This window comes from Pipra filicauda, unplaced genomic scaffold, assembly GCF_003945595.2.
Source record: "Pipra filicauda isolate LSUMZ 115617 unplaced genomic scaffold, ASM394559v2 scaffold17_size4572894_pilon, whole genome shotgun sequence".
NCBI classification, from domain to species: Eukaryota; Metazoa; Chordata; class Aves; order Passeriformes; family Pipridae; genus Pipra; species Pipra filicauda.
Window position 1 is genome coordinate 3826948 of NW_024104287.1, and position 15335 is coordinate 3842282.

The 15335-nt window shown below is 49.0% G+C and overlaps 2 protein-coding genes and 1 non-coding gene across 4 annotated transcripts; 2 read left to right on the forward strand and 1 right to left on the reverse strand.

The window, feature by feature from the left end:
* Window positions 1–5572: 5572 nt before the first annotated feature.
* LOC113988258 (ribonuclease CL2-like) lies at window positions 5573–10051 on the reverse strand. Of its 2 annotated transcripts, none has more exons than XM_027721661.2 (2): window positions 9886–10051; window positions 5573–7327 (listed from the first exon to the last, which is right to left on the reverse strand). In XM_027721661.2, the coding sequence occupies exon 2, from the start codon at window positions 7319–7321 to the stop codon at window positions 6890–6892; it is 432 nt and encodes a 143-aa protein (XP_027577462.1). In that variant the 5' UTR covers window positions 7322–7327; window positions 9886–10051; the 3' UTR covers window positions 5573–6889. The 2 variants fall into 2 exon arrangements, with proteins under 2 accessions (XP_027577462.1, XP_027577461.1); XM_027721660.2 differs by lacking the exon at window positions 9886–10051 and adding an exon at window positions 7738–8366.
* Window positions 10052–10165: 114 nt separating this feature from the next.
* On the forward strand, window positions 10166–13891 carry RPS3A (ribosomal protein S3A). The gene is made up of 6 exons (XM_027721659.2): window positions 10166–10280; window positions 10528–10631; window positions 11862–12049; window positions 12222–12430; window positions 13030–13139; window positions 13729–13891. Exons 1-6 carry the CDS (start codon window positions 10219–10221, stop codon window positions 13848–13850), a joined length of 795 nt encoding a protein of 264 aa, XP_027577460.1. The 5' UTR covers window positions 10166–10218; the 3' UTR covers window positions 13851–13891.
* LOC113988289 lies at window positions 13392–13461 on the forward strand. Its single transcript, XR_003540862.1, has one exon. It is a non-coding gene; the product is annotated as a small nucleolar RNA SNORD73 (small nucleolar RNA).
* Window positions 13892–15335: the final 1444 nt, after the last annotated feature.

The window sequence follows — 15335 nt, forward strand, 5'->3', positions numbered from 1 at the left end:
TATACTTGAGTTGATTTCTGTGCCTATGGGACAGTCCTCTGATCCCCACCTCTCCCAAAGCTTCAGAGCCCAGGAACACTACCATGCTCCAGAGTGGGCAGCAGGGATGAATGGTTGACTGCTTCTCCTGGGAACCAAGGGCAGTTCGCATAATGCTCCTTTGCAAGGGAGAACCAGGAGGGACTTTCAAATTCACATCTTTTATGGGTTTTGGCATCCATTCTGCTTCTCACTTTAAAAACAAAAATTACTGCTTGTTTCTGTATATCAGTTGCATTTTTCACCATGGGCAATTTAATATCAGGTGCCTGTTACCTTTGTTAGATACTAATACAGCGTGGCTTTCCTGTCTAGTGCAGTAGCCATGCAGGGTCTTGGATATGAAAGGGTGAGAGAAAGCCCGGGATGGGTCTGTTCATGAGGATGATGCTGCATGCTGGGACTTACCCTTGTAAAGCTAATGAAATGGAAAATCCCCAATTCACCTCCAAGGCTTTGGGGGGAAGTCAGCGTGGGTTGCTTTGCTTTCCTCATCCCTTGAGCTCCCTCTCTTTGCCTGGTACTTCACCTGTCCCTTGTGTCTAACATTTATTTAACCCTTTTATCAAGAGATGAGCTGGCATGTGGAAGGCCAGGGACACCAGCCTGAAGGCTGGGAGGGTTTTATTGCTGCTCGTGTTTGAATTAGAAATGCACAGGGCTGAGCGCACTGCAAATGTACTCCTCCAACAGATGTGATGCAGGAGCAGCACAATGAAAGAGGGAGAAACTGGCCTGGCTCCCTCCAACCCCTTTCCCTCTAACTGGACATAGAGCAGCCGCTCAGCTTGGTAGAGACTGTGCTGCTCAGAGAAAAACAATTTGCCAAAAGGTTGTGGGCTTCTTTTACTCTTCCACCCCAACATGAGGCAGAGATGAGCTGCCCTGCTCCTGGCACCAGTTCTGCAGCCCTTGGAGAAGGGGTAGATTTGGGACACATGGAGAGAGCCCAGTATCTGCCTAGCTGAGACAGGATGTCACTAGCTGAGTTACCCCCTCCCTACTCAGAGAGAAACTAATGAGTGCCTTCCTTCAGCCTTGATTCACCTCCAGACCCAGCCTACTCTTATGGGAAAATTTAATTACCTAGGTTTTTTTGACACTTCATACACTTTCTGTGAATCTTTTCCAGGCTTCTCACCTGGATTTTTTTTGGTTTTAATCTGTTTGGCTATGACTGCTTCTGATGGGAGGGTTCCTTGGCTGGGCACCCATTTGCAATGAATTTCCCCCGATTCCCTTAGGGAAGAGGCTGTGCATGTCCCTACCTGCTGGAAGAATGTGGGATGGCTCCAATTGTGGCTGCCAGGGATTTTTTAATACACTGACTTCCTTGTGTCTGACTCTTGGGTCCCCTTCCCTCCAGCATATGTGGCAGGAACTTTCTGGCTTGGGAACCGCTGTCCAACAGATCATCCTGAACACATCACTGGAAAGTCTGGCTTTGGCTTGCTGCATGTGGTCTCACATGGGTCAGCAGAGTGGTGAAACAGCTGGAGAACCTGTTTGAAGGAGCCCTGCATGTTCTTCTGAGATTAGATGAAGAGATGACTCAGTTTCTAAGCGTGGATGTAAGGAGGAGGTTGGCAGCAGTTCTGCAGGACAGCACTGAAGGAGAAAGGGCCTGGCCATGACAAATTCAAGCTGTACTGGCAACAGGGAAATAATATGCAAGGCAAGTGTCTTGCAAAGCTTGAGGCTGGGTACTCAGCGGGACTCAAGAAATAGCCAAACATTCAACCAGCCCACATAAAACAAGATTGGATCCGTTTTGAATGCCAAGTTTCAATTTGGTGACAAACACTGTTACAGGTATTAGCACAGGGCCTGCACAGCATGGGATGTTAACCTGATCAAAACTCTTTCCCTTGAGTTTGGGCACTTGAGACTGTTTCTGGTGTTGGTCCTGGCACCTTGCAGCAGCATTCCCAGAAGACTAGACGCTAACAATAGCTTTGTAGCTTTTTCAGCTGTATTATTTTAAGATTGGGTGGGTGGCTTCTTGCTCTCATGTAAACAGAAATTCTTATCTCCAGGTTTTCCTGATACTTTCCCCTATGATAGCTCATGCTTCTCCAGCCTGAACAGTCCTAGGTTTTGGGTCCTAGGCTCAATGCTTGAACTGGAGAACTGGAGAAAAGCATTAGGGTTTCTGCTGCCCTCAAGGCAGCCTGGCAGCCCCTTTCCCTCTGACCAGGTTCCTAGTGGACCCAAGAAAGATTGCAAGAGAGCTCTCTGCCAGTGCCTGCTATTCCCGTGGAGAACAGATTCCCAGGAGCTGGGCATAGCTGCTGACTGGTGCATTTGTAGTGCAGGTGAGTTTGGTGGGGAGGTTGTGTTTCCTACACAAGATGAGGCTGAGACCCAAGACAAGCACTGGGCAGGCAATGCTGCTAGAAGCCCTCTTGCCCAGTGGTCTGGTGACCCAGCCTACCTGCTTCACAGCACTCCTCAAAGCTGGGGGATATCCCAGGAGTAAAAGCCACCCTAGTTCTCCAGAGGTGTGTTATATGTGATTGCTTTGCCAATAGCACTTCTCACCCTGCATGCACACATGTGCAGGGACATGTCCCACCAGCCACACAAGTTACCCTAGGACAGGCTCAGTTCTGCTTTGGCTTCTTAGCAAGCAGCAGCAAAAGAGAGAGGCCATAGGAGAGGGAAAGGATGCTGTTGCAAGAAGTCCAGAGCAGGGGAAAATGGGGCTTGAAACTCCTGCCAAGGTGTTTATGCTGGGGCTTAGTCTGGGTCCTGCACCTCCACTGTCCTCCTGTAGTCTGCCTCCTGGCCTCTTATGGGCCTGAGTGATCACTAGGACCACTGTGGCTGCAAGCAGCAATATGGGCAGGATTGGGGCAGATGTTGCTGGCCCTGTCTGGCCCCCATCCTAGTCACAACAGAGACTGTCCCCACTTCCTGCCCTGCTCCCCTTGCCTATATGTTCATTCTGGTACACCCCTAAGCCCATCTTTCACAACCCAGAGTGTCTGGTTTGGTTGTTTTGTCCTTAATGATCTTGATCTGCCCCCCCCAGAGAGGGGGAACTGGGGTCAACTCACAACTGAACCGTACAAATGTCCTTATCCGAGTCAGCAGGGACTTGCTACCATGTGTCCCTCTGCACCTCTGGCCAGGAGAGCCCCCCAGGAAGCACCACAGACATGAATTGCCCTTGGTGTAGCAGCAGGAGTGACGACCATGTACCAGATAGTCAGAGAGAGGTGTCCTGAAGCACAGAGGTGGTGGAAGAGCAGCAAAAGGGAAGGCCACCAGTCGGTATGGGGCTGCAGGGAGAAAGACAAGCAGGTCTGTGGTGCACATCAAGCACCTTCCTCAACTGCCTCCAATGCCCGGAGAAAGGACTGAGCCAAGGGCTGCTCTGGCTCCTCCTTCTATGTGGCAGGACCTCAGAAAAAGCATAGCTGAACCAAGGAAACAGAGGTATCTGCTGGAAGAAGGATATGTTTTTTGTATTTGTCAGTGTTGAACTCCTTTAAGAACCTCTGTCCCAAGGTTTGTGTGTAGGTGGAAAAAGCTGGGGTTGGTTATTTGCTCTGTCAGCCACCTGGGCCATTATCACATACTTTGAAGACATCAAGAGCAAGATAAGATCCCCTTTGAGCTGCCACATATGGCATGTTGAGATGCAACTCTGAGCAAAATTCCCGTGTACTCCTGGAGGCTTGGTCCTTCCTCTTTGCTTCCTCTCCATTCATACCTTCACAGAAAGCAGTAGCGTTTTTCCAGCTCTGGCCTCATGTGCTATAGGGTAGTGGTGGGAACATGCCAGCATTTAAACCCCCGGTCACAGGAAAGTGAGGATGGGTTCTGCCACTTCTCAGTGACAGGGGAGGGTGAGCCCATCAGCCCCACCACTCAAACCAAGCTCCAGAGCCTTTTTATTTAATAGAGATAAAGGAATAGCTCTAGTCTCTCCAACCCATCATTCTTCAAGTAAATAAATAATTTTTAGAAAAAGACCCATAGAAATACTTGTGATGGTAGAAATTAGTCATTGTGGTTAAATTGTTCAAATTGCACATTCATTCAAAAATGTGCCATATGAGAAAGTAAAAGGTCCTCTTTTGAGCCAGACTTGGAAAGTGATTTCAATAGTCATCTCTAGGGTGATGTGAAGCACATTCCTGTTGCTCCCATAATACCACCAGCAGTATTTCATGCTAAACAGACCAAAAATCTCAAGAAAATCAGTCTACATGATTTGGATCTTCTCAGTGAGATACAGCTATGAAAAAACAGACAAATTCAAATGGAAAAAGAATGGATTTTTTTAAATCTCAGTTGATACCTGTTTTATTTTAAGTGTATAAACAGTGTGAATACAAAGAGGAATACTTGGTATTTCCTTCTGGAACTAAAAACATTGGAGGGGTAGAAAACGTAAAGTTTTCTCCTTCCTTTGATGACTGCTTCAAAAGATTTAGTGTTTTTCATTTAAAAGAGCAAAATTAATGCTTAAAGTTAGAGAAGTAACCGCTTATTAAAGAGATTTTGATTTTAAAGGTATATCAAGTCTGACATACGAGTGCTTCCACTCTTAACTGAGCTTTTCAAGCTGTCATGATGTTGGAAAGCTTGGATGAAGTATTTCGTTATAAGAAGGTAGAACATCAAAACTCCATGGAAAAAATTATTAGAGCAAATCCTGCATAGAAACCAGTTTTTCTATGCAGAATCCTGCATAGAAACCAGTTCGCTGTATTTGTGCAGGGTATATTTTAAGAGCAGGTGATAACACTGGAGAGAAGCTTTTTCCATGCCAATTTTGGCATGCATGGCATGCAGCAACAGCCTGGTTTCACTGTGCCAAATCCATGGAGTCTGGTATTGACTTTGCTGAGTAAATATTTTTTAAGGCCTTTGCAGTGCCTGCTTAAGCAATTCCCTGCTATGGTTCTGCAAAAATGCCCTTGCTTTTCAAGAAGCAGAAACAAATTTCCACAGTAGCACTGCAAATATTAACACACTGCTCATGCCTCTCATTTTATACCATCAAATGCTGGACACTGGAAGCATATGAGCCATAGTGAAGCAAAGCATGCTTTGTGTCAGCATTATTTGCTTGATTTCCATGTGCTAAACAAGCAACAGCCAGTTCCTGGCAAAGGAATTAATTGTTTGACAATACAGCGGGTGAGACGAGCAGGCTGACCACTGTCACAGCAAACTCTGGGCATAAAATTCGAGCAGATACCACTCAGATACAAGCTTTGGGCTACTACTCTGGTGGCATGTAGCACTGTTCTGGAAACACTTCTGGTTGCGCCTTTGCCTTTTCTTCAGGTAAAAAGCACATAAATGGGAAGGGAGGCTATTAAATCAGGTTGAGGAGGTCTGAACTGAGCTCCTGTCCCTGACTTTTTCTGTGACCTTAGGAAAGCTGCTTAACTCTCACTCACAAAGCAGAAATGATAGTTTGTGTCTCCCTGTGGTGTTACAAGGCAGAATCAACCACAACTTTTACATTTGGCTGTGATATGCAGGACATGAAAGTACCTAAATGAGAAAGGAATTGAGTAATAAATACAATGATTTATTAAAACACAGGGTGGAGAAGTGAGTGCTGGAAGTTGCTAGGCCAGGAATGCCCCAAATGCCCTTGAAATACCCCAATTCCTCTCCAGTGCACAGGAAGTAGTGCTCTTCTCACTGGGGCAGGCAGCATTGAGAGCTGGAGCTCGCCAGTCCATGGAGGGCCCTCAGAGTGTCTTTCTGCTGAATTCCAGAAAAAGAGCAGCTGAGTTACTCAAGGCACATGAGCAAGAGCTATCTTGGAGAGGGAGCAATGAAAAAGGATCAGGAAGTCCATTCGCTGCACTTCTTTTCCTCCTCAGCTACAATTTCTGGGTGCATCTGAGAGCAGAGACTGTTCAGCCTGGAGAAGAGAAGGCTCAGGCAGGGGGAGATTATAGGTGTACTGGTAAGTACTGACGGGGAGGAATGAAGGACAAAAGGTGATGAACACAAGCTGAAATGCATGAAATCCCATCCAAACCCAAGAAAATACTTGTGTATGTGTGTACGTGTAGTGTGTGCGTATTGTGTGTATGTGCTTGTGTATGTGTGCTAGGTGTAGGAGCAGGGGTGTGAGTGTTGTATGTTTTGTGTTGCGAGTGTGGTTGTATGTTGTGCGCACAGTGCACGTTTCATGTGTATTGTGTGTGTTCAGTGTGTGGGGTGATAATCCAGAGCTGTGTATGGCCCCAGCTAGGACTCAGTCCCATACGGGTGCCAAGGGGGCCCAGAAGCAGCTTCAGCCACAGATGGGGGCAGAGGCATGTGGGAGAGGGGATTGTGGGGCACCTGATGGTTTATGGGATAGATATGGGGGAAGTTGGGGGTACCCAGGGGGTTATGAGGCACATGGGAGGTTGTGGGACCCTGTGGGAGGTATGGGGCATCCAGAAAAGCAATGTGACACCTGAAGGGTGAGGATACTGAGGGAGAGAGCTGGGTGCACATCCAAGAGATCAGGGGGACCCTGGGCTGGGGGAGTGGGGATGGTTATGGGGCACCCATAGGAGTTGTGGAGTGACTAAGAAAGGAAGAGAGGGCACAGGAAAGGTCAGACACCCTACAGGTCCATGGGACATCCATGATGCTGGGAAAAGGGGTTTATAAGGCACATGGGTGGCTAGATCCACCTTGGACAGGGTTGAGGGCACCCAAGGGGCTTAGGGGCCACCAGAGAGGGGTAAGATCACAGGATTCCCCCAGAAGCTGATGCTGGAGCCCAGGCCTGTGACACCTCCTTTATTTCAGGCATTAATGGAGCCTCCAGTGGGAGGGAGAATCCGTATCCCCACCTACAGCCCCCACACGTCCAGCCTCACTGCGGGGGCGCGTAGGTGCCGGCGAGGTGCACGGGCAGCCCGTCCCGGCAGGCGACCCGCACGTGGTGCTGGACCTGCCGGGCGCGGTAGGCACAGGGGGGGCGGGTGTCCCCCCCCCGCAGGCGGCAGGCTGTTATGCCCATGGCTGTCGGGGTGCTCTGGAACCCTGAGGCATCAGGCTCCCGGGAGCAGGCAGCCACCAGATCCTGGGCCGGCGCGTGCACGAAGGTGTTGGAGGGCTTGCAGGGCCTCCCCTGGGCCGTCACCTGCCGGCGTGCCAGCATGGTCTCACAGTAGCGGTGCGCCGCGAGCGTGGATGTCCGTGGGTAGTCCACGTGCTGCCGCAGGAACTTCTCGTAGCGGCTCTCGCCCTCCACCCCTGCCAGTGCTGCCAGCACCAGGGTCACGCATAGCACCCAGCCTGCCATGGACACCTGTGGAAAGCAGGGTTAGGGCCATCTGGACTTCTGGGCCCCCAGCTGGAAACCCCACCCTAGATGCTTGATTTCTCTACAAATTCCCCCTCCCGAACACCTGGGTCCCTTGCAAATCCCCTCTAAATGCACGGGGACCCACCGCTGGACAAATAGGCCATCTGTGTGTCTCACCTGGATGCCTGGACACCCTATAGAATACCCCACGGACACCTGAGTTAGGCACTCCCCAGAAGCCTCAGTCCCCTACAGAACACCCCCTATCTGCTCCTCAGACCCCTGGGTCCCCTATGGATGGGGTCCCTGCCCCAGTGCCCAGACGCCATACACAGCCTCCCTCTCCCACCGGATGCTTGGGTTCTTCACAGCCCCCTCCCACAGACATTCCCTTACACATCCCTCACCCCCACCTGTGTGCGCGCCTCAGTTTCCCTTATGGCCTCAAGGTCTCCGGGATCCCTCCCACTCTTCTGCACATCTTTTATACTGGCCCCAGCTGGGCCCAATGGGCAAGGATCCAGGAGGAGGGGCAGAAGAGTAAAGAGCAAGGTCCAGTGGATGTCTGGGAAGAGACAGGTATCCAGGAGGCCCCACTCACCCTCTTGGTCCCCCCCAAGGTCATTAGGTAGTCATTAACAAACCACGTGACTGTCTGCACACATCCCCTTGGTGTCCCCTGCCCAAGTTGCCTTGGATCATGCATCCTGGCTTGGCCACCTGTCCCATGAGAGGCAGGACACCTGGGCCTCTTTGGGTGGCAGAGCAAGATAACTAGTTCCCTGGTGGGGACAGAATGTCAGCATTACCTCAAGGGGACCTGACTGATGTTCCTGCTCCTCTTGAAACACATGGCACATCCACGGCTGTCCTGCAGTGCTTCAGGAGCTATGCATCCCTTTTCCCTGTGTCCCCTTGCAGGCAAGTTCATACCCCTGGGAAGTGCATTTTGCCTCGCTGCTACCTCATATGCTCCCAGCTACTCCACTGAGGCAGAGAACAGCAAAGAACCAGAAGCCAGTCTGAGCCTATCAAAGACCCATTCCTTTCCCTTGACCATCCTGATGGACTGCCATGGAAAGCATGTCCCATTCAGGGGGAAAGGCTGTCACCACTGGGTGCAAGTGGTCTCCATTGTCCTCTTCAAAGACATGATAGAGACTGTGATGGGAAGTGGCAAACGGGAGAACGTGCACAGGAGCCCTCAGCTGCCCTTCTCCCACATGAGCAGCCAAGTCTGAGCCCACCAGTGATTCAAGGAGGACAAGGAGTGGGCCTCAGTCCTAGAACCATGGGTGGCTGAGAGATGCACTTTTGAGTGTGTGTCACCATCACCTGACCTACTTGTCCCCCAGGACAGCACAGAGCTGCCCCCTGTCTGTCCCAGGCCCACCATGTCCTTCAGCCTTGGGTACACTTGGTCCTTGGCACCACCTTCCCCAAAACAGCTGTCACAGTTTCAAGACTCGCCACAATGGAAGTGCAGAGGGTCCTACCCTGGGCTCTGGTGGCATTTCTACAGCCTCTCAAGAAATCCTCCTCAAAAGTGCACAGCCCCTGCAGCAGGAACAGCTCAGGCACCAGGCCAAAACCCTGCAGACAGGGAAGGTCAGCACAGCCCCCTTGCTGACTCTCAGATGCTGACAATACCCTGCTCCTGCTGGGCATGGAAGAAGGATGGGGACTCTCATCAGAACCCTCCAGACACTCTCTGGTTTCCACTGTCCTGGTGTGGGTGGAAAAGGGATGGTGTCTGCAGGAGGAGGAGCAAGCCTGGATGTCTGGCAACGGGCTGACTCTAGCTGGCATGGCACAGGGACCTGTGCTGGAGCCTTTTCTACCTGGCAGACCTTCAGGTGTATCCTTCCCAAAGGTCACTATGATGTCTATTCATGAACCACAGCCTGTGGTCCATTCTTGTCCCAGGGAGTCCTGACTGCCTGGCGCTGTCCTGGGCACTGCATCTCCCTCTCTCATCCCTGCCCACCATCCCAGGTGGGCTGATCGGAGCCTCCTGCTGCCCTGTGGCAAGAGGAGCCATCAGCCGAGGCACTTGGGGAAGCCTAGACCAGGAACTTCTGTTTGTCTCCTTGGCGCCCCATATGGCATGGGAATGTTGCCAGTTTTGGGAGCTTTCTAAACACAGACACAGAGACTAGTTTAGAAAGGAGACACTGCTTATTCTGTGCAGGGTGCTAGATGAAGGTTCCACGTATCAAGCACACCATGGGGTAAAAAGTTACATCTTTTATACAATAAAGTTTACATGAACCGCCTACCTAATGCATATTTATTTGTATGACGTAATCTTACACAACGCTTAAAACACAAAAGCTCTTTTCTTTATTAAGCAACTTCTACTGTAGAAGTTATCCAACGACACCAGTTACGTTTACAAAAAGCGAGAAGACTCAGCCTGGGGACAGATAATTCGGCTTGAAGGCATCAGGAAGGAAACGTAACTGATGCGCATTAGGTAGGCGGAGAATATGTATTACATAGGCGGGTTCAGGTAAACTTTACTGTATAAAAGAAGCAACTTTTTACCCCACGGGACCTACCTTTCGCCCGGGCACAGCCGGCGCAGCGAGCCTGGTCTCTGTGGCTCTTGGGTCCCCGATCTCAGGGTCGCGGTGCGGGCGCTCCGCAGGGCGCAGCTGTGCCGGGCGGGGGCGCTCACGGGCACGGCCACGCCGAGCGCTCCCCCGGCCCCCCCGCGCCGTTGGTTCCGTCCCGCCGTGGTACGGCCCGGCGGGGGAGGTGGGAGGGGGGGGCACCGCCCGGCCCCTCCCGGCGCGAGACGTCCCCGTGCTCGCAGGTCTCGCGTGAGCGCCGGTCTCGTATAATCTCGCGGGAACGGGGGCGCCCCGCCCTTTCGCGGCGCGGGCGGGACGATGGCGGTCGGGAAGAACAAGCGCCTCACCAAGGGCGGCAAGAAGGGCGCCAAGAAGAAAGTGTGAGGGCGGCCGGGGCGCGGGCGGGCGGTGCCCGGGGGCGCCGGGCGGATGGCGGCGGCGGCGGGATGCCGGCGATGCGGGGCGGATGGCGGCGGCGGCCAGGCTGGAGCGGGGCCCGGGCTGTCATGGCGGCTGCCGGGCGGGCCTGGATCTAGAGAGGCGGCATGTGGGGAGGGAGGTTTTACTGAAGCTCGGCTGGGTCTGAGAAAGTCGGTTAAAAAATCTTTTCCCTTCATTCGATTTAAGGGTCGATCCTTTCTCCAAGAAGGACTGGTACGATGTCAAAGCACCGGCGATGTTTAATATCCGAAACATCGGGAAGACACTTGTCACCAGGACCCAAGGAACTAGTGAGTAGTTGGGGTTTGTGCAGTAGAGGGGCATGTGTCTCCTCCGTGCGCTGGCTCCAAGCGGGACTCGATTAAAGAACTGCTGACAAATGGGTTTTGCTCGTATTAATATGAACCTGGAAGTTAAAAAAAAAATAGGCATCTCTGGCTCAGTTGGGTGATTTAAGTGAGTTTTCTTGAGTTGGGCAAGTTGTTTGAATAAATGAGCTTAGTTGCAGGGAAGTTCATACGGTGAGGTCCTTGTTTGTACAAGAAACCAAACCATAGGAGGACAGGATAGGCCTGAAGTTTCTGATGAGCTGCTGTGGTGCTAACCTAGTGGGTTGGAGAAAAATTAAGAATTAAGGAGTCATTTTGACTGTCACAGGGGGAGATGTGGGACAGTGCCACGGGAGACCTTGGTCATAACAGGATCATAACGACCAGCATGTCAAGGGACTAAAGTTTAAAGCTTTTGGGTAAAGGTGTCTCATCTCTGTTGAGAGCTGGAATTGCTGATTTAGTGTGACTGTGTGTACATGTAGGCGTATCACTGAATGGTAAAGTTGTTTTTATAGGATCTGGCACATCTTAGGAAAAGGAAATGTGTTAGGGATGCAGGGGGATCTGGATAGGGGTAACAGTACTTTTGGAAGCCTAGCTGTGCAGAATGGCTAAATAGTTACACTGTACTACATTTATGAAGATGATCATTACTTTGAACTGTAACGTGAAACAAGTAAAATAAGGGTCACTGTAAACCAAGTGTGAATCAGCCAGTGTTAAAATGGTTGTTAGAGGGGGAGCTGTGAAATGACTGGGGTGTTGGTTGCTGTTTCATTTCTGCTGTGGCATTTTTGTTTTTCATTGCTGTTCATAACTTCCAAATACTCTGGAACCTGTTCCACTTAAAACAACCCAAACTATTACATGTGGTGCAATCTGCAGCACGCTGGTGTTCATGTCCCCCATCTGATACAGTCGCCTGGAAAGATTCATCCCAGAGTTAACAAAATCCAGTATTTGGCTCTGTGAATTGATTTGATCTGGCTCAAGACACAAATGAACTGCAGTGCTGCAAGGTCCTGGCATTGCATCCCCAGGGGTTGGGCTCCATCTTGGAGGCCTTTCCAACCTTAGTGATTCTGTGATCACCACCATTAGAAAACATCCAGTGGGAATTTGGTATCTGATTTGAACAGCGCGCTTCTAATGTTAATAAAAGGTATTTTATTTTGTTCCATCACACAGAAATTGCCTCTGACGGACTAAAGGGCCGTGTGTTCGAAGTGAGTCTGGCTGACTTGCAGAATGATGAGGTTGCCTTCCGTAAATTCAAACTGATCACTGAGGACGTTCAGGGCAAAAATTGTCTGACCAACTTCCATGGAATGGACCTCACCCGGGACAAAATGTGCTCCATGGTCAAAAAATGGCAGGTGTGTAAAGAACAAGGTCTGTGTTCCTGCCGGAGCCCTCAGGAAGGGGGGGAAGCACTGGAGCGTTGTGAAGCTGTGTTTGAGGTGGCAGCGGCAGGTGTTAATGATGTCGGGTTAGAGGGGTTGGGGAACCTCTCTGTCATGTGGGGGTAAATGTCTCTTTCTTTTCCAGACAATGATTGAAGCCCACGTCGATGTCAAGACCACGGACGGTTACCTGCTGCGCCTCTTCTGCGTGGGCTTCACCAAGAAGCGCAATAACCAGATCCGCAAGACCTCCTATGCCCAGCATCAGCAGGTCCGGCAGATCCGCAAAAAGATGATGGAAATCATGACCCGGGAGGTGCAGACCAATGACCTGAAGGAAGTTGTCAATAAGCTGTAAGCTCTGACTGTGTTCTCTTTTTCTCCCCTACAGTTTCAGTAGTTGTTTGTTGGTTGGTTGTTGCTGAGAACTTGGAGAATGCTGGTGCTTCCTGTGCCATTTGGCAAAGACCAGGCAGGGAGCCCCTCATGTTGGAAAGCCAAAGGCCATTTTCTGCAGATAGCTTCTCTTGGTCTCTGCATCCTGTTTGACTCGTACCCACTGTAACATTTGCATAAATGTAAAATTGTGCTCTCCAGAGGATTTGCGGTTCTGCAGACTAAAGTTGTAATTCTCATCAGCTGGGGCTGTGAGTGTTCTGGGTTCTTCTGGTATAAGAAGGTTTTCCGAAGTGTGATATTTGCTTCCAAAAGTTTGATTGGAGATTTGTTGTCAAAATGGGCACGCTTGCCCTATGCTCCTTTTAACACTGCAAGGGAAACGTCTTAGAATCTAAACATACTTGAAGAAAAATGTCAGAGTGAAGGTTGCATTAATGATGTGAACTTATGTAGATTATTTCGTACTCTTAAAGATTTTTTAAGCCTGTGTTGCTGGTGAAGAAGCAGGCAGAGTTTTTAACATTGTGGCACTACTGTGCTCTGTGATTTCTCAGGATCCCAGACAGCATTGGCAAGGACATCGAGAAGGCCTGTCAGTCCATTTACCCCCTGCACGACGTCTACGTCCGCAAGGTTAAGATGCTGAAGAAGCCCAAGTTTGAATGTAAGTCAGTTACTGCAGACCTTCAGTGTTCCTGGAGAAGGATGTGGCAAGCAGTCACTTTAAATGTGTTTGCTTTCGGATAAAGATGTTACAGCAGCATCATGAACTTATGCAGCTGTGGTATTGAATTGGTGTGTTCTTGTGTAACTTTGTGGCTTCCAGGATTGAAAGCAAAGCAGTGAGCATTGAGTTAAGAGCTTTTTGAATTCTCACCTGAAACTGCTGCTGAATGCTTAAAGGCTTTACCTTGGGAATGAATGATGACAAAATGTTTCGGTCCCAAATGACATGGAATGATTCTGTTTTCCCATTTTCTGACATTCCCATGTAATGCAGTAGTAGGTTCTTGAATCCAAATCTTTTTAGAAAAAATTTAATTTGTAATTGTGTTATGTTGCACTTAGTTCAGTCTTTTTTCCATCTGACTGTCAGTTACTGCAGCAGCATCTCCTTCCATGAGCTTTCTGGAATGGACTTGGTCATACCTGTATTAAATGTTCTCGTGGTTTGTGTATGATGGGCAACTGAGTAATTTAAAACTGTTTAAACAGGTGCATCCCTCACTGTTTATGTTGCTGCTTCTTTTTAGTGGGCAAGCTGATGGAGCTGCATGGTGAAGGTGGTGGTGCTGGAAAGCCCTCTGGGGACGAGGCAGGCACTAAAGTAGAGCGAGCTGATGGATACGAGCCGCCCGTGCAAGAATCTGTCTGAAACTAAAAATTGGTGGAAAATAAAAGTTTTAATATACAGTACTAATGTTTGGTTGCCTGCATTGCTACTGGGCAGTATTGGTGCTGGATGTGTGGATGGGTTTTCAGTAAGGTAAACCTATTGCCTCGGTTTAAAAAAAAGAAAAAAAAAAGACTTGTGTTGGACTGGTGTTTTTCATGATTGGTGTTGCAAGATGGGTTGGAAGGGAGGTTGTCCTTTTTGTGGATTCTGTATGTTGGTTTTTCCAGTAATTCTAGTCCTTACAAAAGAAATCTTGGGTATCTGTGCAGAGGTTGCATTAATGAGAGGCGCCTCACAGAGGAGCATTGTACAGGGATAATGGGGCTGCTGTTTCAGAATTTTTCTGCTGTTTCAGAATTTTTTATTATAGGGAAGTCTTGAGGATTTATCTGGACTACTTGCCTAAAAATTACATGTATACGTTTAAGCTTCCTCATGGTAATTTAATACAACCTCTTGTGGGATAGATGTGGTCTCCCATAATCAGAAGTTGTTTAAATATCTTAAAGTTGTAGTTATGGTTATGGAAGCTGTGTTTGTTTTGAGCAGTGCAGAAATGCAGAGCATGCTCAAGAGCAGTAGGGGGTTGCATGTTGGTTTTTAACCTCTGTCAGAACTGAGGGGTAACTAATCATAGTTGAAAAACCTGTGAAACTTTAGGGGGAAAAATGATACCGTAAAAAGGCAACGGTCTGTATTCTGAAAACAAAGCATACTTAAGGGATTTGCTGAGTAATTTTAACTGTTTATTATCTGATAGCATTTTTTCTTGTTCAGGCTTCAAAATGGAGGAGTGTTTTTTCTGACTGAAATGAGTTTTTTGTGCTATGAACATGTTTTGTTTAGAATTAGTCCTGTGAAAATGTTGGTAAGTTTCTGATTTAAAATCTGAGAACAAAATGGGGAGGTCAGTGAGAGCTGTAGATCTCGCAGTTGGCTGTCATATAGCATAGGATAAGAAATGGGGGAAAATAGGGAAATATTACTGTTTCAGCAAGTTACTAAGGGAAAAGGAGGGGGCCCTGCTACCCATGAGGGCTGTACTGTTCCGTGTCAGGGATTTTCACCTTTTCCTATTTGGTAATTCTGGTTTGCACCAAATCATATACAAAATGAAACTAATGTTTTCAGACTTCAGAGGACTGCAGGTGATGTGATTTCATGTTGTGATTCCAAGTTACAATTTAATATGTGTTCTGCTTTTTCCAGTTGGTGTAGTGGAAGTGTAGTGAGTGCTCAACACTCATGATCTTGTAACGGAAGAAAGGAATCATTCTGCTTTTGACCCTCTGCTTTGCTCTTCCCATTAGTACTGCTGAGGCAGGTGTCGTCTGCCTCCAGGAGTCCCCGTCAGTCATATTTTTGAAGCCATAAGTTGCAACAAATGCCCCTTCACTTCTCTAACAAAAATGAGAACTTCTCACCAGAGTTAGAAAAATGAACCATGATGTAGGGTAAGTGTGG

Excerpts from the sequence above, each read along its gene's own strand:
- RPS3A (XM_027721659.2), top strand. The coding sequence starts at position 10,219 with ATGGCGGTCGGGAAGAACAAGCGCCTCACCAAGGGCGGCAAGAAGGGC. Across the intron at positions 10,281-10,527 it reads AAGGGCGCCAAGAAGAAAGT|GGTCGATCCTTTCTCCAAGA; the intron begins GTGAGGGCGGCC and ends ATTCGATTTAAG. Across the intron at positions 12,431-13,029 it reads AAGGAAGTTGTCAATAAGCT|GATCCCAGACAGCATTGGCA; the intron begins GTAAGCTCTGAC and ends GTGATTTCTCAG.
- LOC113988258 (XM_027721661.2), bottom strand. The coding sequence starts at position 7,321 with ATGGCAGGCTGGGTGCTATGCGTGACCCTGGTGCTGGCAGCACTGGCA.